Below are 24,346 nucleotides of genomic sequence, written 5' to 3' on the forward strand. Positions count from 1 at the left end.
ATTTTCCTTTTGCTGAGAATGTGTTAGAGCTCCCCAAAACGGATAGCATTGTTTAGTCTTTTTTGTTAGCCTTTTAAATCCGACTTCCACAGAGAGGAACATTAGGTTGGTCCTGTCTGCAGCTGCATCATTTACATTTACATCATCACTGAATGTGTGAAACTGTTTGACTTTCAGCTGCATGTTAAGCAACCACATCATACTTCCAATGTGTGCAATTGCAATACTGCGTTGTTGAGCAACACCAATGTTTTCACAGGAGCAGAGGAGCTTTTATTAAAGCTCTGCTGCTCCTGTTGCCAGCTATAACCAAGAAAAACATTGAGTCTAAAATAGCATGTGAGTCATTAAGATTCTCCACCTCCAATCTATTTTCCGAGCTCTCCTCTCCTCCAATGTGCTTGACAGACGGCTGTAAAAAGTTTCTTCACGGCGGCAGCTGGAATTCAATCGCAATCAATTTCCAGCGGCAACAACTTTTCACAGCGGGATGAAAAGTATAAAAACATCCAGAGAAGCTTCTCAAAGCGCCCCTGCAGCATTACCCACTCCCTCTACTGCCCATCAAAGTATTTTGCATTCACATTCTCACCAAAATGTGGGTAAATGCACCACTTGTAGTGGAGCTTTCATAGCGGGGCACGGCAGCAGCCATTTCCTTGAGATTATGCTGCAGAGAAGATAATGTTGAAGCTGAAGCATGTCACCATCAGGTTTGAATCTAAAGGGAAACTACAATATACGTTTTACAGTTTTGATACTGCTAGATTTTGGGTGGAGTATCACTTTAAGCTTTGCACTTGCGACTCAGCTTGACCGCTTCAATGTAACTTGAGCATCGGGAGCTGGCTTTTGACTTGCCTGTGTTTCCTTTGAACTTGACTTTAGACTTCTTGTGAAACTGAGACGTGGGAAACTGACGTGCTTCCAACCGCTGAGTCAGGTAGAGGCCAATGTAAAAGCCCATCCAGTGCATAGTCTATTGTAGGGGAAAACGGGTCGTCATTCAAACTCAAACCAGCAGCGATGTATCCAGGCAGTCGGCCTCACCAAGCTGTCTGCACACGTAGCAGCAGCGGAGTGTCGGCGAGGTGGATCAGTGTGTGAACTAGTAGTTCTGTTATCCCTAAGCACAAGGTTAGCTGTACCGGTAGACTTTTTTTTATTTTGTATTTTTTTATTTCTTCTTCCGCACCGACTGTGGCACTTCTTCAGCTCGATTGTTCGCTCCCTACGTAGCTCAGCCTTGTGCTGACATTTTTACTTGCTCCGATATTCCGTAGCATAGCAACCAGATGCAACCAAAGCTCTAAAAAAAAGACCTGCTGCACTTTTCCAGACGGGAAAAAAACATTTTGATGGACACACAAGTTTAACCAAATGTAACAATTGCATACACCTTACACCTTGCATCTTTAAACGCTCAGCTGTGTTCTCACTAGCGGCCCCTTCCAGCCGGGGGCCGGTAAGAATAGTGAGGGAAGAGTCAGCAGCATAAAACAGGCAATAAAAGGTGTTTTGAGAAAGTGTGAGTCACCGCAACCACGAGAGGTCGTCGAGCACCAATCATAGCGGGTCATTTAAATATCAGTCGGATCAGTGGACAGACGGACACGATTCCCGGGGCTAAAGAAAGCTTCTGACGGTGCTTTTCTTTCATCGAGGCCCGCGTCTTGCCGAGGCATGTGTCACGCCTGCTGCCAGTGTGCCGCTCTCTCTCTGAACCGCGTCTACACGGCACCAAAGCCAACTAAAGCAACACATGAATGTGACCCAGGTTTTTAATGACTCGGTGTGGGAGCCTCCCTCTGGGGCCACCGTGGATCCGTTCACCCCAGACACACTGATCCTCTGTGTTCAGGCCACATCCAGGCCTGCCGGCCCCGGCTCACGTCTCGGCCTGATTCCTTGTTAATTAGGGGTTCGCAAGACCGTCTGACGGAGAAAGCAACGGGTGGGTGGGGTGTTGGGGGGAGGTGTAGGAGGGGACGGCGAGGCTAAAAAGGCCCTCAGTCCTGCCTTTCCCACACTGTGCCATCGAGTCCGGCCATTAACAACAAATGTTCTTTCATTGTTGATCACTTGTGCGACGCTTTGTTCGTCCCAAATGTTAATCAATGACGCGTTTGTGTCGAGTCCTCCAGTGAAGCTTAAATTAGCGCAGTCCTAATTGGACTAACCCAGAATGTGGCGACACACGTCCACAACGAGCCCGCGGGGTTAAAGCCCAACTTGTAGGTTGGAAGGCTCTGCTATTGCAAGGTGCCTCGGAGCAAGGCATCGGCTCGGGCTTTCAGTGTTTAAGAATGTGAAGAAGAAAGGAGGGTGTAAAAGAATAGTTATTTTTATACGTGCTCATGACTTTGGACTGGTGTTGATTCTGGATCTGTTTGTCTCCAGACTCTAAAGGTTTGTCCAATCCAGGCGAGGTAGAAGCTCTGAGAGAGAAAGTCTACGCGTCTTTAGAGGCCTACTGCAAACAGAAGTACCCCGACCAGCCTGGCAGGTATGAAGACCTGCCCACACTTGCACCTCATTGGCTCTCTGTAAAATTATTTTTTGGCATAATTATCTCAACTCACCAGACTGTCCTTTTTTTATTAGTATTATAATTATTTTTATTTTTATTATAATTATTTGTATTATTATTATTATTTGTATTATTATTATTATTATTATTATTATTATTATTATTATTATTATTATTATTATTATTATATCCACATTACTGATGATTATCTATCAAAAATGTCATTGTGCTATATTCTATCATATTTAGTAAGAGTACCAATGATCAAGCCTATAGGCCAACAACATTGTGATATTTGTATTTCTCCAGATTGCCCAGCCCTACTGATGTTTTTGTCTCATAATTGCACATTGTATTAATGCGAGAGAAAAAATACATTTAAACATTTTTTTTTTCAATATATTGTTGTTAATTTTCCATGTTTATTACATGTTTCTCTCCAGCCAATTAGATGTTTTGAACCCAGAAATAGTCTTGAAAAGAAAGTTTAAAAAGTCTTATTAGATTAAAGTAAAGGGCCTTTTGTGTATTCTTGTTGTAAGCCTGTCTTCCTTTTTCCCCGTGAGGTCTGCCTGTACCAGATCAGATTCCCCAAACTCTCCTCAAACGTGTCGTAAATAGTTAGAATTTCATTTCTTAGCCGGGAGAAGATTTGTTCGTACAAGTAGCTGTAGTACGAGGCAGCTGCACATTACATGGAAGGCACTGTACACAAGAGTGGTATCGGCGGTGTAGTCCAGGATCATCAATCCTCCTCAGACGTGTGATCTCTCGTGGTCTCTCTAATTTTTGGTCTTGTGTTGTGACAGGTTTGCCAAGCTGTTGCTGCGGTTACCAGCGCTGCGCTCCATCGGCCTCAAGTGTCTGGAGCACTTGTTCTTCTTCAAGCTCATCGGCGACACGCCCATCGACACCTTCCTCATGGAGATGCTAGAAGCCCCCCATCAAATGACATAATAGTAGACGGTTGAGCCCCCCCTCACCCTCTCCTCCACCCCCCCGACACGCCTCCCACCAGCTCTGGATCAGGAGAAATTCCAGAAAGGGACAGATCATCATGACGACTTTGGATGGAGAGCTTCTCCCTTCCTCCCGTCCCTCTCCCTGTTTGATGCGTTTCAAAACAATGAATTCATCATGTCTATGGGTCTGTTTTGTACCTTGTCAAAAAAATATAAATAAGAAATATAAATAAATCACACGGCAACACGAGTGACAACAGTGGACTTAAAATGAGGTCGGACAGAAGACAGAAGAAACGTTGAGCCATGGTTTTCATCCTTTTCCTACATCTTGACAAGAAAAAGCAGAGATGATCAGGTTTTTAACACCCACAGTTATGTTTGCAGGTATTTTGACAAATATAAATAAATCAAAGCGGCGTTGAAGTAATATTTGGACACTCAGCGTTGTGATCGGGACAATCGTGGACGGAGCAGAGCCTCAGGATGTCTCCACTTGGACCTGAGCCTGAGCTCTCTCTTTCAGGACTGAACTTACTTCGGGGGGGACGGGGGGGGCAACGTCTGCTTAGAGGAACCGTCAGTTCCCGCCTGACTCGACTGATCACGTCAGGTCTTGCACTAGCTGTTTTTTTGAAGTGTGAGCTTTCTGGAGTCGAACTCGGAGGCGGGTCGACACGACTGCAAGTGCTCCAAAACCTCAGGTCTCTGCCCAAATCCAACCATGTCTTACTCTCAGCACTGTGCGGCATCGGGCCCTGAGAGCTGGTTACGTACAATCTGTGTCGTCCTTCTGCACACCGGTGGATGGATGCTGTTGTGAACACGTTAGCTTTCCGCTACGTGATGCTCTGAAAGGGTACCAGCAGGCGCAGGAACAACGTTTGTCACAAACCTTACAGATGATCGCTGCAAACTGGGACGGCTGGGAAACAGGCAAACAGCACCGAGCATCGTTGCTTCGCCTCCGGCCTCCGACCTCCGACCTCCTTTTTTTCCAACCCTTCTCAACTTCTCATTTCATGTGACTTTCAACACACCATTTTACACCTCCACACTCAGAACCCCCTCTGCCCCCCCCCCCCCCCCCCCCCCCCACAGCTTTTTCAGAACACCAACATCTACCTGTAGAGAACGTTACAACCGTATACAGTATTGACTTTATTTTCATTTTAACAATGCACAATTACCTCTGTTTCCATCCCTCCGACCGTCCGCTCTCGACACTCATTGAACCATTTACAGTATGCGGGAGAAGAGCTCGCCGTTGCAGCAGAGCCATTCTTTTCTGTGTTTATTTGTTTGTTACTTGGCACTTAACCTCATGACAGCGGAGTCGGGTTCCTAAACGGAGAGCTGATGTTGATGTAATGGACCTCTGAGGTGGAATGTGGCCCGATCAGGGACGCCCCCCCCCCCCCATTGTTCTCCCCCTCGGAGGGACACACTCTTGCTCTCTCTGCACTTCTCTGGACAACCAAGTGTCATTCAAGTCGAACTGAATCGTTAGATATCTTCATGTTATGTGTAAATATGCTTTGTGCCCATATTCTGTTTGTTTTTCCCCTCCTCTGCTTTCCTCTAAACGCTGCAGCTGCTGCAGAACTATGCATCGCGTGCATTTCCAAAGATTGTCCGCAGAGAGCTGCATGTAAGTGTGGCTCAAACAGGTCAAGTGTTGGTGAGGTGTGTGGGTCTGCTGTCATAGTTCACCTGGACCAGAGTAAATATCTTATTGGGTTGTTTTCCCCCCACTATTCAGATGGTATGGTAGTCACCCTGTGCTGGTTTATTCACCGTCGAAAACAAACAACTGTTTAATGGAACAGCGGAGCAGAGCAGAATTGAAGGACATGGTTAATAATATCTATCTCTGAGTGTACAGATGTAATTGAATGGAGGCTTTTCTTCCTTTGTCTGCTCAGGCTCCGCTCTTTCATGAGCACCTCGACACTCTGTGGGTCTGAAAAACCCGAGCAACGTGAGACTGAAATGGTTCAGGGTCTGAGATGTGTGGAGTCTTGAGTTTGCCACTTCAATAATCACGTTTCAGTGTTAAATTATCATCAATTCATAATTTTAATGACGTCTAACAAGATGTGGATTGCAGTTCAGTAAACTAAATATAAAGTATTATAAAGTATATATTTTTCAATTACTGTTAATTGGCTTTTTAAGATGCAACAGACTCATGACGATTTTATTAAGGCTTTTAATTTATTTATTTTTTTTATATATATAACGCATTCTGCATCGCAATTAATTTGTCTGCTTCTATCACATTGGCAGTTTCCATTTTGTGATTGCTTTCATTTAAAGCGTCACTTGAATATGAAATTAAGTCCAACCTTTTATTAGCCAGCTGTTCGGCTCAACATCTGCCATCAGAGTGTATTTTATTCTTGCTTTTTGCAATTTGTCGACATATTTGATAATAATCAACTCTGGAAAAAGTCTAAATATTGTGGTGGCACCTTCACGACTCCACAGCAGTGTTGACACCAATGATATGGGTCAATTTTCTATCCCGATTTGGGTCCAGTTTCACAGAAGTGGGGTTAACTTTACAGATGTTAATCCAGCTCTGTGAAACTGATCCCCAGACGCCCAGCGATCAATTTCCCATATGAAGAAACAGCAAAGAGTTGCCAACTCTGTAATGTCAGATACTGTGTACAGGAGGACAATAACTCACAGTCAGATAGCAGTCTGGGTAAGAGAGACCGATGGGTATGTGAGAGCCGTGAGCTCCCTCTAGTGGCAGAGAAGCAGCGCTGCAACATTACTTGAATTTTTTTCTACAAGTATTTAACCAGACAAAAAGATAGCACTTTGTCACTGCGTTACTCTCGTCGATGTTAATTTTGATCAGACAAAACCTCAGCGTCTGAGCGTGTTAAAACTGAAAAAGAAGAAGCAATAACTTCGCTATGACCTATTGGCTCAGCAGTTTGAGTGAGACGGCCTGTATTCTTGCAAACTATCCAGGTGACAGTATTGACTGCCGGTCTGAGCTCAGTTTACAGTATTTATATCCTGGGACGATTCTACTTGTTTGTCTGTTAAAACAACAACAACAAAAAACTCAATTTGTTCTGAAGTTTTCGATGTAAGCATTATGGCAACAAGGAACTACTTTTTGTAAGACTGGGCGAGGTTAGCTCGTTCCTTTTTTAGAGGAATGTTGCAGATTTTAATCAAGAAAACCAGATATGAAGCGATTTTAAAAGTTTGTTTTTCAACTGGGTGACCCGAATTAAAAATGAACAACCCTCAAGGCCCCCTTCAGTCTGATGTCTCCCCCTCTTAGCGCTCTGTGATTGGCCGCTGCAGGTCTCTTAAGCCATAAAGTGGATGATGTGCGAGCTCACTCCCCTGCAGGAATGAACAGACAAGGGTCTTCTTGGCGAGATAGAGAAAGGATCACCTACATGAATGCTTTATAACATAAAGCTATATTTTGTTAATATGTATATGTGTATATATTTATAAATATATATCGACAGATCTGTCCCTTTAGTATTTCCGACATTGAAAGAGGGAGACGAGTATTTCAGACCAAACTGTTCCACACCAGGTGTCCTACAGCTCAGAGTTTTATGGCGTTTTGTTTTGTTTTTCTCACAAATATCTGAGGGTTTTATTTTTTGCTTTTCGACTGTGACTTTATTAAAAACAATCTTGATCAACCAGCAGAATCGCAGCAGCTCTAGACTCAAAAGAACCAGCTTCTCAGCAGTTTATGGGACCTCAATAAAACCATGAAAGAGAAAAAAATACAACAAAAAAAAGGTTAAGACTTTAAACCCTCCAAATGTATATGTTGCTTGGCAATTGTATGTTGAAAAAGTGTAATCAGGAAAAGCTGGGCTTGTGACACAATCACTGCTTTCTTTGTTGCATAGATGGTAAAATGTTCAAGTAAGAAAAAAGAAAAGAAAAAAAAACACTTGGAAAAAGATCTATTTTTGTACAAAGGTAATTTTATCCCTTGCTTGTGTACTCTGTTCTTTCCCTTTTCTTCTGCGGGCTGTTGCATACGTTGTGGAAAAGCTTATTCAACGAGGCAATTTTCAGATTGAAAATTTAAGGTGCGTGGATATTGTTGGTTTTGGCACCTTGGTAACTGTGTCGCCTTTACTTTGCCATTTTCAACCTGTCACTGCAAGATGGGAATGTCTTCTTTCATTATATTTTTGTCGATTTTTAAGGAGATGAAATTTGGTCATCTGTTCTTTGTGGGTTGTTCTGATGTTCTATCTTTCATGGACAGAAAAAAAAAAAGTTATTAAAAAAAAACTCAAAAGTGATGCCGGTTGTTTTGTGTAATGTTCTGTGTTATGGTGCATGTAAAAAAAACAAAAAAAAGCCTCGTCACGTTCACTCACGACTCGGTAAAATGAAACATACAAAAACTGGTTTTATTAAGTCGCAGGTCAAACATGTATTCCACAAAAGTCCAGATTAACTACAGAGAACAGATGCTGCTGGCTTTGTATGCAGAACTACAGGAGGAGCTAATCAAGCAGAAGAGACCATCAAAGAACAGCTCAAATAATTGAATCACAATACGTCAATGTAATATCTACAAACCCCAGAACACAAAATAACTGCATTTGGTTACCGTCGGAAACCGCTAAATGTTCAAATTAGACGTGAGGGGGAATTAATTCAGTTCTCCAGCAGGATTAAAAACAATACATTTTTTTGTAATCGTCAAACTATCATCTGAAACTTTCTTCATGTACTTCAAATCCTGTTTTTCTTCCCTTAAAATAACTCAATCTATGGATAAATCTCATTACAGCACAGCGCATATTTGAGATCTGTCACTGAACAATTAAAAAATAATAATAGTGGTGTCACAATAAATAACAGCCGTAGGATCCTTAGATGTCTTTAATATCTAAAGTCACTTCTCCACCTTGAACTCCTTAAGAAGACATTACAGTTACACAAATTAAAAAGGCAAAACCAATTATAGAAAGGCCAAATAAGCGTTACATTTATTGTACGAGACAAGACAAGAAATGCACGTGTGGGAGTCGGTATGAAGCCGTGACATCAGGGGGTTAATGCAGTGTCAAGAATACTGAAGCACCACAACAGAGTAGCGATATTGTTGTAAAGTAGAACAGAAAGTCTCCGACGTCCCCGTGGAGACGGATCTGGCACACGTTAAGCGACAGACGTGACGAGGGGAGCGCGTCCGCTGCACAGCTGCCTCGGGTTTCCGGCTGATACTGTATGTGGCTGATGCGTCTTATTTGGTTCTCCTTGCTGAATTCAGTTTACCTGAAAGCCTTCTGCGTCCGGCAGGAGCTCTCCGTTAGAAAAAAAGTCCTCTTTTCTTACAACAAAAAACGTAGGAAAGAAAGAAAAAAAAATATGAATGGCCAAAAAGATCCAAAAGGGCTTAGCAGTCGCTTCTCCATAGCTTGATGGTTTTGTCATTTTCTAAAGCCGCGGATGCGATGATGTTCTCTGTCGGGTGGCAGGCGGTCGAAATGACGACGTCTGAAAAGTGGAGACCAGAAGGGAAAATGAAAGAAAACCGCACGACTGTTAAAAAACCATCACAAGTACCCGCAAATATCGTTCTTAAAAATGAATTTGCTGACTGAAAAACACCTAACACTGCCAGACTTAAAAGGTAGAGCTCACCCCAGATCAAATACAGATTTTCTTCTTACTTGCAGTGCATTTATATCAATCTATAGATTGTAGATTGTTTTGGTGTGTGATGACAGATGTTTAAAATATATGTCTATGTGGCACAAATTGCCAAAAAAAAAAAAAAAAACATTTGAAAAACTCAACAGCAACATCTTGACTCCAAAGACCTTGCTGTGAGCAGTTTCATGTCGGCTCTATAAGTGCTGTGCGTTTTTGATTTTGGAGGTGCGCTGTCCCTTTAAATGCCGCCCCTCTGCTCCTGTACCTGTGTGACCCTGGAGTTTCTGCACGATCTCCTTCGTCTGCAGGTTCCAGATATAAACCATGTTGTCCTCGGAGCCGGACACGATCCACTGCAAGAGAGCAGCCACTTAGCTTCAGGAACGTTTAGCTGCACGCCTCACTGATTTCAGAAGTGCAATAAACTGGGCGGTATGTAGTACCAGGAAGGGTTTCTTAGAACAATGATGGAAGGAAAAAGTGCGTTCCATAAACTGTTAACACTCGAGACAAACGCGAGTCCTTACCTTTCCTCCGGTGACGGAGAAATTCGCAAATATGCAGTACTTCTCGTTTTTGTGGCCGGTGTACGTTTTCAAGCACTGAAAGAGTCATGAAAGGTTAATGATCTGAATCACAGTCCAAAGATACAATCGTCAGCAGAGAATGCATTTAAGTAATCATGAGGGTGCAACCAACCCTAACCCAAAAAACACACGATGAAAGATTCAGATGATGATGCGTCTTCTTATGATTAACTAATTAATTCAAACAGAAAACAATCTGCGAGATTACTTTTTTTTTGTATTTAGAAATCAATGAACGTGATTATTCAAATTGACCGAACGGTTGCTCACCTTTCCTTTGCTGTAGTCCCACAGCTTCAGCGTGCTGAAGAGGAAACACAAACACAGCAGTGCATCTATTAGACAGCTAGCACTAGAAAAATCCAACAATGGCAAACCACTAGTCTTTTTAATCATTAATTCCATGTACACTCTGTTTCTGTCAAAGATGAGCTTCTTATAAAGTGATACCGCCCTCTGCTGGTCAAAATCCCAAACAAAGTTAATAACCACCTTCTAAAATAAAGAGCATCAACTTCACGATACTCACTTATCCAGTGTGGCAGCCAGGATGTATTTCCCGTTGGGGGAAAACTTCACAAACGACACCGGAGGGTTGTCATCATCTAAACAAACACAACAACAACAGGAGGAGGAGAGTCAGCAAATAAATCCTATCCAAACACCCCAAAACAGCATCTTCAGAGACTCCAACCACCTCAACTTTCACCGCTAAATCGTCTCAAAATAAACACCAATTTGAAAGACCGTTATTAACTAAATGAGAATGAGGTGAAAAGCTGTACAAAAAGCAACAATGTAGATGCCGAAGATAGTTTACCTATGAGTGTCTTCAAACACTGTCCCGATGCTGTATCCCAGATCCGGCTGGAACGGGGAAAACATAACAAACTTATTTAATTCAGGTTTATTAAGACATTTTACACATTGAATAAACAGAAAGCATAGTCATTTTAAAGTACTGTGTTTATGCTAATGAGCATTTCTGCCTCTAGATCATATAAGAATAGGAGTTATTAAATGACATCTGCAAACGTATTCAGTCTTGCTAGGCCAGTGTGCTACTCTTTTCTCTTTAGCACCCATCCTACGCATTTCCAAGCAGCAATTAGACCTCTAATTATTGTCTTCATTAATTTAACTGTTGACATTTGAAAGCAGGGATACTAATGGTGGATAATTGCACGTCATACTGTGACAAATAAGTTAGAAGATCCATTAAGTCTTCAACTAACGGAGCACGTAATCTGCTAATGACGACCGCGGCTTTATTTCCCACTGTCCTCTTTTTTAAATCTGCCATCACTGAAGGCAAAGATGCAGCACGATTAGTGAACGTGATCTAACACAGTTTGTTCTCACCAGAGGCCGTCGTAGCTGCTGGACACAATCAGGGAGCCGTCTCTGTTGAAATGAACCTGCAAGCCGGGACAGATCACCAAATTACTGGCACCGCGTTTAGCTGGAGTCCATTAGATCCTCTCGTGTTCAAAAACAACAATTAACTCACAGCCGAGACCGGGTCAGAATGAGCTGGCAATGTTTTCAAACACTTCCCGGTCTTCACGTCCCATATCCTTACGCTCTCATCAAACTGGAAACAAACAAACATGAAATCCTGTGAGACGTGCCGTTAAAAAGCTCAAAGCGAGCGCTTCAGCAAAGGTCTGACATCTGCTTTGCATTTCCAGCTTGTTCTGCGTGAGAAGCTTCGCACTCACCGATCCCGACACGATGAGATTGGACTGGGGGTTGAAGTTGCAGCAGAACACGTAGTTGCTGTGACCTTTCAGCGTTTTTAAGCATTTCCCCTAGAATGAAAGAGTTGAAATGTCACACTCTCGCTGGTAACAACGCAGCATTAACAGTATTGGACCATCTTTGCCCCTGGAAGGTAGCGTGTTCAGATTGTATGATCACTAATAAGACAGCTGAAACATTGAAGCAAGACAGATAACGGCGTGCTCTCTCACCGAGCTGACGTCCCAGATCTTCAGGGTTTTGTCGTCTGAGGCAGACACCAGCAGGTTGGAGTCAGACGACCAGGCCACGTCCGATATACCCTGCAGGTTCACAGTTTAATATTAGGACAGAAACCATGGAAGAAAAGTATGACACAAACGCTGCAGCAGGGAAGACGGAAAATCCAAAGAACTCACAAGTTTGTGTCCAGATATGGTTTTCTCAAACTTGCCGTCGTACGCTCCCCAGATTTTGATGAGTTTATCAGCGGCTGTGAAAACAAACGCAAATGTGTAAATCTGAGCTCGCCACTTGAAACCGATGTTTCACAAAATGATTCTGGCATTTGCAAATGATAGGTTTTACAGCATTCATTTATAGCGCTCTAAACGACCAATAGTTGACAGATTAAAAAATAATGAGAATCATCTTTATCGCGGCCCATGTCTGGTTTAAATAAAGGGTGTCATGACTCACATGAGCTGGCGAGCCATTCTCCGCTCGGACTGAATTTGACGGAGGAGACGGCTTTAGTGTGGCCTGCTAATGTAAACTTCAGGCTGTAGTTTGGCTTGGCAGGTGCAGACTGAAAATGAAAACAAAATAACAGGACATTTAAATGAACCCTTCCCATGACCTACGACATATGGGCAGACATGTATTTATCACAAATACACCAATAAGTAAAGCGCTGCAGTTACAATAGAGCAGGAATCTGCAGGGAAAACAACGCTGATGATATTTAAGAAGTCCAAACCTTGCTTTGACTGGCAGATGCTGAGGGAACAACTGGGGGCTTTGTGTCCGTCTCTGGTTTCTTATCTTCTGTTGCCATGGCGAGGAAATGGGCATCTACTGAGCACGACTCTGGAACAGAAATTGAGCCAATTTAAGAACTGAATCCTTTAGTCTGAGGTCTGGTGTCATAAGACGTCACAGTGGTGCGTCAGTGTGTGATGGTAATTACAACGATGTGCATTAGTTGGTCTTCACAATGATTAAAAGTGTAACCCTTATGTCTCAAGTGGATACAGAAGTAATTACAAGGTGTCAGGTATATGCCAAACATGTTCCTACTGATGTTTGTGCTAACCATGTTAACTATGCTAACTAATTCACACACATATTAGACAACTCACAGCTGTGCAACCACGGGGGGGTGAGGCGGCCATTACATCTACTGGCAAAGTAGCTATTTGGTTGTTATTATACATGAACTGTGCTGCTGCTGCTTTCCACATCGCATAGCGTTACCTACACATTTAGCTAGCCTAGCTAGCAGTTAGCTAGCTAGCATCAACAGGCCTTCCTAAACGGTAAAACCGACGACTTGTAACATGTTATACGGCCCGCGAAGACTGTAAGACTGGCTCGCTCGTATAAATTGAAGATGTTACCGTTCGTTCGTGTTTAAACGCAATATATTTGAAAATAATTAACGTTAAACAAAGGACGACACGGAATCCATTGGTTGTGAAATCGGACAGTAGCTATCGTCATACTGTAAATATAGATTTTAACATTTAGGATTTGGAGCCAGAAAGGGAGGGATAACAACGCGATGTTAAATCCACTGGTTTGATACTGGAGGTAAGAGGAGCCTGATCGTGAAGCCATCTGCTTTAAATGCATTGATGCTGTTGACAAATTGGTTTGAGCTGCCACGGAGGGGCCCTCCATTCAAACAATGACGAATCAGTCGTAAACCGATACTCACGGGAATCTGATGCAGCTCCGCGGGCAGACTGGTGCTCCACGTAAAGATCGGAGGGAGAAATGCGCGTTTTTTATTCAGATTATCATGGAGAAGGCATACATCAATCGGCTCGTTGCTGGATGTTTGCCTGCGAGGAGAAGCCAGAGAGACGCGGGGAATGTGGTGCGGTGGTGCCTCTTGCGCATGCGCGGCACCGTCAGAAGTAACGGAAACTAATGAGGGACAATAAGTGTCAAAGGCAAAATTAGTCATTCCAATTCTGTTCCCTGTTTGTCGTGGTTTCCCATGTTTTTAAATAATTTGTAATGCTAAATTTCCGTGTGACCTTGGGTTGGTAATCCAGACATCATGGTACAGGGCACATTCATTCGACAGTAAGTGTAGGTTTGTGGGCTGTTTGTCCCACACACGTTGTTTTGAGAATTGATTGTGAGTCATTTTTTCCTTCATTTACCTCAAGCTTGTTAGATAATGGTACGTTAAAGCAAACGAGTATGTTATTGGCAATACAATAGTATGGCCACGGTTCTAGTTACTGTCTCGGGTTATAATGTTGGCCTGAAATGTCGTCATGTTTCCCTTTTGATACCATACTAGCTAGGATGGCCATACGTCCTCCAGTACAGTAGGTGGCGCTGTTCACTCTGGTTTGCGAGACGCCAACGAAACTATCGAGGAAGCAGAGCACGTTCCTGGTATCAGGTTTGTTATCAGTCAGAAAGTTGGAAAGTTGAGCTGACGCTGCGCTGGAGTGAACGTGAACTGGTCTTTCTCGGGTGTAGTTGAGCCGCCCCTGAACTCTCGTTTCAACGTGCCTGCTTAGGAAAATGAGTTAGTAAAGCCACCATTAGCTGTCCGGAGCCTTTCTATCCTTGACTCTCCCGCCTTCCCCGACAGATTAAGTTGCCTTTGTGTGAGGATAACAGGTAACATTAGCTTGTCAGGTAGCTCCGTGTTAAACCTTTGTGCAGAAGGTCGCCCTCCTTAGAACATAGTAGCACTCACAAACATGAACTTTGTATGCAGAAACCCACAAAGGAGCAGTATGAGACGTATGCTATCGCCTTATCCTTATTTTGTAATGTTGACTTGTGTTTATTAGATGATGCTCATTTTGTTTAGCCCGCGAGCTAGCTTAACTAAAGCTTACAACACACCAGAGTTAGTTGTAGCTTGCCACACCTAACGTCAATTAGCTTTCCCCACAGCTAGCTTGGTGCCATATTTATCGTACTTGCTAAACTACTGTTTTCTATCTGTTCAGAGTTAAATCCGCTTTGAAGCCATGCACTTTTATTTGTCGCTATAACGTTATAATTCCCTGTCATTTCTGTTCCCCTGTTCATACAAGTCAAACCATGAGATGATGTTGACCCTTCTCTCTGTCATTAAAATAACAATAAATTAGGGGATCAGACGTAAATCATCACTGACATAGGCACTCCTTCCTTGTCCAATAAGTAAACAAAACATCTAAGTCAACATGTTTGTGTCTCCTCATAAACATATTTTCAACTTAAATCATGCTTTATGGTTCATACCAGTTTGAAGTCAGACTTGAAAGTTTACGTTTACTTGGAGGCTTGTAGTCTGTTTTTCTGTGAAGTCTGTTGTTTTGACCAAACTTGCAGAACTTTTTTGTCAACAGGTCACATCGTCTAGTATGAAAACTATGACTGAAGTGAGCTGGCGTCTCCTCACAGCCTTCGATGAGCTGACAGACGAAAGCTACAGAACTCGCCGTAGATAACGGACACCAGCAGAGGTCGTGTTCACCCGTTGGAGACCAGTCCCATCCAGCTGCCATCGTCATGTCATCAGACCCATCCCCAGATCCTCCACAGTTAGTGAATCCTCCGCCTCCTCAGGTGACCAACCCCAACAAGCCAGGCCGGAGGACCAACCAGCTGCAGTACATGCAGAATGTAGTGCTCAAATCCGTGATGCGGCACGCGTTCTCTTGGCCTTTTCACCATCCCGTTAATGCAGTCGCTCTTGGCCTACCAGTAAGTAGTTTGCAAATTGAAAGTACATTATTTGCAATTCATCACAATGCTTATAGTTATAAAGGTGTATATATAAACCCTCACTTCTTTGTTTACAAAAATAAAAAGGCTCTCACCCAGATTTGTTTTATGGTAAAATGTTCAGTTCCAGATTAATTTATTAATTGCTTTGATTTTGATGGTCAGTTTGAGATTTAGTTATTTAGTTAGCCCTATTTATTATGTTAAATTCCAGATTCATCAGATTTGTATAGGCTGTTAAAGTATTTACTACTTTGAGTGTGATCAATGATTTGTTCATGAATCCAGATGTATTTATTTTGGTATTATCAATACAATTACTGTAATGTTCAATATTTATGAAACCCATACACATAACAACACGTAACTTTCCATTTTTGAGAAATAACCTGGAATCTGTTCATTTTTATGCATGTCTTTCAATGCTAGTCAGTGCTTCATTCATGACTAAATGCTTCTAAGTAGGGGCTTTAATTATGGAATTTAACTAATTTAATTAACTATTTGTTAAAAAGTCCCTAGTGTAGTTTTTAATACTTCCCAATTAAAGCGGTGGATCATCCCATTTAATAATCCAGACACTGTTTAGAAGTGAGGCAAAATTTGGAACCCATCAATTGTATCCATTGTGATAACGTTGTACGTTGATTCATTTCTGAGATCTGGGAACGTGGTGACATCACTATTACAAAGCAAGATCCGGTCAGATGATCAGACTGGTTGTAAACGAGCAATATTTTAGCCAGAGTCTCTAAAATACTTCGTAAGAAGATAAAACTGAGCACACCTGAAATGTATGTAATTATCTCTCATTGCACAGAAGAACTGCATGTGTGGACTTCTGCACGCTATCAGACAGATTGGTAATAATTCAACAGTTTGCCTTTGTTTTACATTCAGTTCCAAATCAATTTGGCTGATCGGGAGATTTGTTTAAAACCTGTCTGAGTGCTTGGGTTTCTTGCTCTGTCTGATTTAATCTCAACAATGTCACCACATTCACATATCTCCACATATTAAGATGAATATAAATCCTGGAAGTGAGAAATATTGAAATGTAGGAATTACACCCTGATAAACGTTTGTTCTTCAGTTCCTTTTGAAGATGTGGGACAGAAACAAAACATAAGGACTACATTCATCTGACACATTGACTCTTTTTCTTGATCAGGATTATCACACGATAATATCATCTCCCATGGACTTGGGAACCATCAAGAAACGACTAGAGAACGCCTACTATTGGAGTGCAAGTGAATGTATGGAAGACTTTAACACCATGTTCACCAACTGCTACATATATAACAAGGTAAGGAGCTTCATGATTGGAAATGCACCACGCTGGTTAGCCTCACAGAAATGAAATCCTCATCGGTTTCACTCTCTAGCCTACAGATGACATAGTGCTGATGGCCCTCGGTGTGGAGAAACTTTTCTTGCAAAAAGTTGCCCTGATGCAACAGAAGGAAGTGGAGATTTTACCTCATGTTGCCAAAGGGAAGGGCAAAAAGACTAGCAATCCAGGTAATGAACTTGAGTGTATGAACAGGTAACTTTCTTTCATTGTTACTCTGATTTAGAGACGAAAGGATTTTTAATCTCACCATTCAGGTGACGTGAATTCATATGAGTAGTGTGAACCGGATGATCTGCAGTAGGTGTGCAAACGGTTGTTAAGGGACCATGGGATGAGTGGGATTTGTGACATGTACTTACCAGGAAAGTTAAAGTAATGAGACATTGGATAGAACTATTAAATAGACAACTGAAGTAGAAAGAGAGAGAGAGAACAGACGGATGAGGCATTTGGTTCTGCTAGAAAACGTTTTTTTTTCTTTTTTCTCATGCAGCACCTGCTTTCAGTTTTATTGGCGTCTTTTGGCTTGTCTTCTATTTAATAAAATCAAATGGTTGCACCCAGATCTCCATTAAAATAAATGCCTTTCCTTAATTTACCCCTCAGCATTTTCCAGGTGTGCAACACATTGTGACTGTCATTGGTATGCTTTATTGTGTGCGTAAAAGCTCCATATTTCAGGCTGCATGAATCAGTGCCGCCCTCAAGTCTCTTGACAGTTCAGTCAGCGCTGTCTGCAGCTGGGATTAACTGCGTCACTGACCCTCTGCCTCGCTGCTCTTTTTCTGTCGGTTTTGAAATGACAATGACGGCTCAGTGCTTCAGACTATATACTTTGTACCCTGTGGTTCCTTTGGGAAGGTTGAATTTTGCTGTCACTGAAATTGGGTTAACATTTAGCATGTTTTTTCTCATTCCACCTGAATTATTATATCATTTTGAAATGTATGTGGCTATTAAAAGTGCACTTTTTATTATCATTATTCAGCGTGGAAAAGCAATCTGCACGGAGCGACACAGAAAAGTGTGTCATCTATTTAGTTTAGATTAAACACAAACAGTGGTTTGTCACTTGGATCTTATTTTTAAATGGTAGTTTATGGATGAAAGTATTTTGAATACGCTGCTCTCACATCACATGGGAGCACATTACACAATGCCGCTTTCTTCCTCGTTGAATAATGGGTTAACGTGTTTGTTGACGTGCTTGCTAGCTAGTTTTGCCTGCAAAGGTTTAAGGTTTGTGATTCAACTCTGGGAGAAATGGTTTAAAATGTGTGTTGGGGTCAAAACAACATATGGTAGCACAAATCACAGGCTATGTACTGGTACTTACTGGTCCAATACTGGTAATGGAACATTTTTCTTTGCATTGTCTCTTCCAAGTAATGCTGCATCATTAAGGTGAAATATTTACCTCTTGTAGCAGTTTATCAGCAGGCAGAATTGTAGGATAACTTGTGTTATTGGTATTAAGGCAGCAGTGGTTAATATATAATTGATTGTTTTGAAATGAAAAAAAGGGATGTATCTGCTAGATCATCACTGAAACTGTCCTGGGGAAATGATTTCTCAGAAAAAAGAGTGGCAACCTTGTTTGTGTTGAATTCATGCATGCAGGTAGGCAGAATGAAGCCGTGACCTCATGTTCTTCAGCTGCGGCTTCGGCAGCCACATCGCAGCCGAGCCTCAACGACACGCCCTCCACTTCATCCTCAATGCCCCTCCACCCTTCAAAGACCGCCACAAAAGTGAGTCACCATTCACGTCTCTTCATATTGTCTTGGAATTCTACATCGTGAGGTGAATTTAACCTTTTTGTGCTGTTTTTTTGTTGTTGTTTTTTTGCGGCAACGAAGAAGAAAGGGTTGAAGCGGAAGTTAGACGGCACCACTGACGTCTCCTCAGCAGCCGTAAACGGTTTGACTGATTTATCAGGAAACAACACGAGAGGCCGAGAAATGGAGTTACCACAAGAAGAAACCAACCAGCTCAAATACTGCAACGATATCCTGAAGGAAATGCTGTCGAAGAAATATCAAGCCTGCGCCTGGCCTTTCTACAAGCCTGTAGACGCTGAAGCTCTGCAGCTACATGATTACCACGACATCATCAAATACCCCATGGACCTCAGCACTGTTAAAGTATAAGCAACACATGGCCTTCACGGTTCATTTCATACACATGAATGCTGTTGTCTTGATAACTTGGACTTCTTCATTCCCAGAAAAAGATGGATGGTGGAGAGTACCAGGATGCACAAGGCTTCGCTGCAGACGTTAGGCTCATTTTCTCCAATTGCTACAAATACAACCCCCCACATCATGATGTTGTCACTCAGGCCATAAAACTTCAGGTGCTTTTGGAATCATCAAATTTAATGTACTGGTTCTTTAGGGCTCAGTTTTCCATTTAACTCCAATCTCCCGTAGTAACTGTGCATGCTTTCGCTTAAGGGCTTGTTCGAGAAGAGGTTCGCAAAAGTCCCAGACGAGCCAGTGGCGTTTCTTTCACCAGCGAGTTCCACAAACAGCTCCTCCAAGTTAAACAAATCAGACTCAGCGGAGGAGCATGACAAACCCTTCCGACTTGTTGACGTTCAAGAACAGGTGAGTTTCTACACAGATGTCTAACTCAGAGTCTCGTTATTTAAACGACTCTTTGCTTTGCAGCACTCCTGGTTTCCTGATGGATTGTCTGACCTTATACAAATGCTGGCGAAGCATACACTACCTGTGAGCTTCTGCCTTTTCTTTATTTCCACATGAGATGAGAGAGTTAATGTGTCGTATCCAGCAGCTTCAGGGTTGCTCATTAATTTGCCAACATGTACGTGGAATCATATAGTATATAAACACAGTGGGATCACATGACCAACAAATTATGCACAACACATGAAGCAGAATTTTGAAAGCTGTTGTGTGAGACGAGGTTTCACCTGCTACCACAACAAAGTATTTATGTAGCCTTAGTTCCTGGCTCTAAAAAAAGCAACGGGAGAAATAGATGCCTAAAGTTTCCCAGAAGAGTCTGACTCTGATTGTTGGAGGCGGATGTTGTTGACTGATGAGATCACATGCTGAGCTGGACTCGGCCTAGCATACAGCAAATTGCTCAGTGAGACTTCCTTGCCTTTATTCTTAGACGTTGCTTCACATCTCCACATTGCTAGCACACAGAAACTACTCTCTTTATTTTGATGTATTTTTTATTTCTTAGTGTTGCTGTATGTGGCATCACAAAAGCCCATTTCTGTTGACATGACCCATCTTAAAACTGTTCATGAACAGCTCTCTGCATACTCTGAAGACCCTGTGACCAAACCAAAGAGGAAAAAAGAAAAGGACAAGAAAGATGATCAGAGGCAACGTAAAGGCAGTACAAATTCCAGATCCAGGTAGGATGTTTTATGTAGAATGTTGTGTTATGTTGCTTCCATATGGAGACGTTTAACCTTTGTCTTGAATTCCAGGCAGTCGTGGAAGGGAAGCGAAGTCTGGGATTCGGATGACGAAACTCTGCAGATGACGTACGACGAGAAGCACCAGCTGAGCCTGGACATCAACCGCTTACCTGGCATGAAGCTGGCCCGCGTGGTGCACATCATTCAGAGGCGAGAGGCCTCCATTCACGACAGCAACCCGGACGAGATCGAGATCGACTTTGAGATACTGAAGCCGTCTACTCTGCGGGAGCTGGAGCGATACGTGAAGTCTTGTCTGTATAAGAAGTTCAAGAAATTTCAAAGTAAGTAGGAAGCCTTCTGAATCCCTATTATTGTTACTATCATTATCTCCACCGGGGGACTACGGGAGTGTGCACATCTATGTCTGTCAGCGGCTCGTCTCTCATTCTCCTGCAGCACACTGCATCTATTTGGGTTGTTATGGCTGCATGCTCAGTGAGCTATTGTGGATGCGGTGACTCACATTTTATCAAAAACAGCTTTTATTGCCTGTTTTGCACCACCGCTCACTGCCGGCTGACTCCCAACACACTACTCTGAACTGGCCGCTGGCAGGTAGGAGCCACTAGTGATAACACAGCTGAGTGCATCACGGACCCCCGACAAAATACTTTTGTTTTTGACACAGGTTCATACAACGACTTTGAGCTGATTGCCTGCATGCCTCGCCCCGTGTTGTTGAGTTTGGGGGGGGGGGGGGGGGTGGATTGTTTTCATTCAGTCACACAATACAGCAGTGGTCGTTCCAGACTTAAATGGCAGAGATCTGCACTCTGAGTGCACTTTTCTAGTTTGATATCAAAGAAGCAATGTATGACATTCAGAGCATTAATATTGCAGCAAACATGTATCAGCTATGTACAGATATAGAGGAGTAATGTGTATCTGAGCAGAGAATGAAGCCAACTGTCCCGCCGTGTGTGTTGTTATCTGAGCTCCTCCTTAATTTCTTTGACATAGCCAGGCCAGCTGCAGCCGTGGGAGCATAGCAGCCACTCTTTCTGTTGCCCCTCAGGCCAACACTGAGTATTATGCACCAATAAGGTGTCAAGTACCCAGAACATTTAGATGTCATCATCATCTGTAGTATTTAATAGTGATGGTGCTTCTTTTACTTCCCTTCATCCAGAGAAAAGCAGTCAAGATGCCTCTCATCACATCAGCTGCAGTTCTTCAGAGTCTGCCACCAGCACCTCCAGTGACTCCAGCTCAGAAAACAGCGACTCGTAACGGCTGTACTGGTTTTATTTATTTCTTCTTTTGTGACCAAAAGAGACTTCTTGAAGACATTATCTTTGTATTGGTTTTATGCTCAAATCTTTGGAAAATGAAACCTCCCTGTATTCAGTGTGGCCTTTCTCACGCTTTCCTTATAAATCGCAATTTCCGCCACTGGTGCTTCTTATCAGACGTGATAAATTCACAACGTAGCTGGATGGCAAGCTGCTGGGGCAAGGGTACGTTTCATAAATGAGTTTCAGCCAATATCCTGTCTGTCATTCACTTTGCCCAAACTGATTACTTGCAGTAGCGGCCTTTTTCATATGCATCGTAGAAACGGAGTTATATTCTTAACATCCCATTTTTGCAGCTCTCAATAGCAGCTGTTACAGTTGTGAGAAGTGAATTTAATGATTTCACAATTTTACTGGAGCACATGATTATCAGCAAAGAGAAACTGTTGCATGGTGGCCGTTTTGGACACCACAGTAGTTATAGGAGCTGAAGATGGAAACATTGTACTGTTATCTGTTTCTTTACAGTTTTCAGCACTTAATGCATGTGACGATTCAAGTTCAACCTTTTATTTTTCCATTGAATATGTGTTTTATTTATTTCAAGACTTCTGTTTTGAATTTCAATGTCTTTGTGAATAATTTAATAACTTTTGCCTTTTCGGGTGCCATCTGTAATTCTTGTTTCAAGCAGAGCAGTTGATACATTGAAGTAAACTGCTGGATGACCTTTGTAAAGGGCCACACCAGTGTTTTGCATGCTGCAGTCCATTTACTATGGATTCCTTCTCCTGGATATTTTCAGTATGACGTAGTGCTTTGTGTTTTCCTTCCATCCAGGCTTCTTAACATTGTGGCATGAAACTCAACTTGCAGGGACTTGAGTTCAGTCATCCATCAAAGTGAACATCGTGCCCACACATATTTATGTCCCTTGCCACGTTGTTGCATGGTAATGCAGTGCAGACATTTCATTTTAAACATGCACAAAACTGTAACTTAGACAACAACAGAAGGAATTATTGCTATTTGACTTTCAAGTCCCTGCAGTTTGATTTTGGATTCAGTATGATGACAAAAATCAGAAGTTCAAAAATCAGAAAAGGCCCAAACAGCAGAGGATGTCATTTGTAGTAAATGAACGACAGCATGCCATTTTTAAGTTTCCAACTATTTCTAAAACTCTTTTGTTGCTATTAATCTAAAGTTACTTGTGACTGGATAATGTCATATCTGCTAACCGAGGGTAAATCTCTTCTGTTTGTTTTTTGTTAATAAAAGTAAAAGCACAAAGCTGACCTTGTGTTTATTTAGGTGTAAAGTGCCTTTAATATTGTGCCCTTTAGTAAACGGTGAGAGACTGGAGGAAAAAAAGAAGTCTCTTGCCTGAAAACAGTTGCCCCACTTTCAGCTGGCCTACATCTGCTCCACAGAAACGGGCACACACCCAAAGCTGACCAGTTCAAACAGCTGGTGCCTCCACCAGCTTTACGCTCCGTCAGACCTCAGCACTTAACTCCTTCCAAGGCGTCTGGAAGCGCTGGAGATGAAGTGTTCGAGAGGAATACTGCCTGAGAGGAGAGAAGAGTACAAAAGCTGCATCACTGTAGCTCAACAATGCAGTTCAGTAAATCCACCAGGAGGTGGCGATCATGCATCATCCTAACCCGTATTGCTTTTCATGGTTTCACTGTTGCTGCATTCGGGGTGTGCTATATTGCCTCTATTCTATGCGTTTGTTTGTGTTTTTATCATATTATTTGTCATAAGAGACAAGCAGTTTAAAGTGATTTTCATGAAGAGAAAACTGCTAATTGTTTTAAAGACGGCGCATTTGTTGAAGTGGAGAAAACGGTTTTTCATGTAATGGTACATTTTGAGGTTTGAGGCTATTTGCTTTCATATCATGTCTTCTTTCAGAATAGTGAAAGATAACATCCAAAATACACATTACAGTGTTTATTTGTGTCTGTATGCTGCTCCTAAAGACAGAATTGCCTTCATGTAATTAATCAAACTGAGGAAGTTTCATTGTGATGCTTATTAAATATTTTTAACCTATAATTCACCTGTAGTGTCTCGCAAAATGTTTTGCATTTAACAATCCATATCTTTAGAAGCTCAGACTCTGATCCAGAAATCTCCACTTCAGTCACACTTACGTACACCAAACATTCCAGTTGGATTCCAATCTATATTCTGAAGGTTTTCACTGAAGGGTTTGTTCATTTATAATTCATAACCTGATTTATAGTATTTTCTTTCTTTTTTTTTCTTTTTTTTTTACATTTTTTGTATGGCTGTTTTGTAAGCTGAATTTATCCAATGATCAGATTTCTTTTCTGGAAATGTCATGCAAATTAGCACATATTCAATAATTCAATCATTTTTTTTTCATGTCAAGATATGAAACTTAATTCTGTTACTATTACATTATACTGTGAAATAACTTCGACAAGCCCTGCAGATCACAACAAAATATGCAACTCAGCTTCTTTAATGTTAACTTCTACTTAAGATAAACCTTTATTAGTATTGCATATATTTACTTCAGGGGAAAACTAGTACCACATACTGACAGGGAAATGTTACTGGTCACGTTAAACATTCAGATTTGTGGACTATTCTGTGAAAGTTAGGAGAACAATTTCCCGCAAACGTTTGTGGAATGTTCTGTGACTGTATTTCTTTCCAAAAATCAACCGTCCCCTGACCTCAAGGGAATGGAAAAATTGTTTACTGGGAAGTTCATTGTGCTGATAATGGGTCTCTTTTGCTCTTCACTTGAAGTAAACATTTGAATTTACTGTGCAGTTTTAATAGTTAC

The 24,346-nt window shown here is 42.0% G+C and overlaps 3 protein-coding genes across 10 annotated transcripts in view; 2 read left to right on the forward strand and 1 right to left on the reverse strand.

Moving 5' to 3' along the window:
* The window catches only part of rxraa (retinoid X receptor, alpha a), a 99,183-nt gene extending 91,381 nt beyond the window's left edge, over positions 1-7,802 (forward strand). For all 4 annotated transcript variants that reach the window (XM_084035079.1, XM_084035078.1, XM_084035081.1 and 1 more), the window contains exons 10-11: positions 2,401-2,506; positions 3,340-7,802. In XM_084035079.1, coding sequence (XP_083891205.1) covers positions 2,401-2,506; positions 3,340-3,487 — 254 coding nt within the window. In that variant the 3' untranslated portion in view covers positions 3,488-7,802. The remainder of the gene's footprint in view (positions 1-2,400; positions 2,507-3,339) is intronic.
* Positions 7,803-7,892: 90 nt separating this feature from the next.
* On the reverse strand, positions 7,893-13,601 carry wdr5 (WD repeat domain 5). Its single transcript, XM_084035086.1, has 14 exons — positions 13,435-13,601; positions 12,475-12,584; positions 12,195-12,303; positions 11,915-11,988; positions 11,729-11,818; positions 11,477-11,566; positions 11,266-11,349; positions 11,118-11,173; positions 10,576-10,622; positions 10,285-10,360; positions 10,026-10,059; positions 9,696-9,770; positions 9,434-9,521; positions 7,893-9,009 (listed from the first exon to the last, which is right to left on the reverse strand). Exons 2-14 carry the CDS (start codon positions 12,550-12,552, stop codon positions 8,909-8,911), a joined length of 1,002 nt encoding a protein of 333 aa, XP_083891212.1. The 5' UTR covers positions 12,553-12,584; positions 13,435-13,601; the 3' UTR covers positions 7,893-8,908.
* A 79-nt stretch (positions 13,602-13,680) lies between these two features.
* On the forward strand, positions 13,681-23,562 carry LOC311030049 (bromodomain-containing protein 3-like). Of its 5 annotated transcripts, none has more exons than XM_084035571.1 (11): positions 13,681-13,808; positions 15,083-15,440; positions 16,633-16,770; positions 16,850-16,985; positions 18,439-18,569; positions 18,678-18,962; positions 19,046-19,174; positions 19,275-19,427; positions 20,109-20,215; positions 20,291-20,565; positions 21,414-23,561. In XM_084035571.1, the coding sequence occupies exons 2-11, from the start codon at positions 15,246-15,248 to the stop codon at positions 21,512-21,514; spliced, it is 1,650 nt and encodes a 549-aa protein (XP_083891697.1). In that variant the 5' UTR covers positions 13,681-13,808; positions 15,083-15,245; the 3' UTR covers positions 21,515-23,561. The 5 variants fall into 5 exon arrangements, with proteins under 5 accessions (XP_083891697.1, XP_083891698.1, XP_083891699.1 ...); XM_084035572.1 differs by lacking the exon at positions 13,681-13,808 and adding an exon at positions 14,115-14,136; XM_084035573.1 differs by lacking the exon at positions 13,681-13,808 and adding an exon at positions 14,154-14,360 and having other exon boundaries at positions 18,681-18,962; positions 21,414-23,562.
* The last annotated feature ends 784 nt before the right edge of the window (positions 23,563-24,346 follow it).

Source organism: Eutrigla gurnardus (assembly GCF_963514095.1).
Source record: "Eutrigla gurnardus genome assembly, chromosome: 19".
In the NCBI taxonomy this organism is placed as follows: Eukaryota; Metazoa; Chordata; class Actinopteri; order Perciformes; family Triglidae; genus Eutrigla; species Eutrigla gurnardus.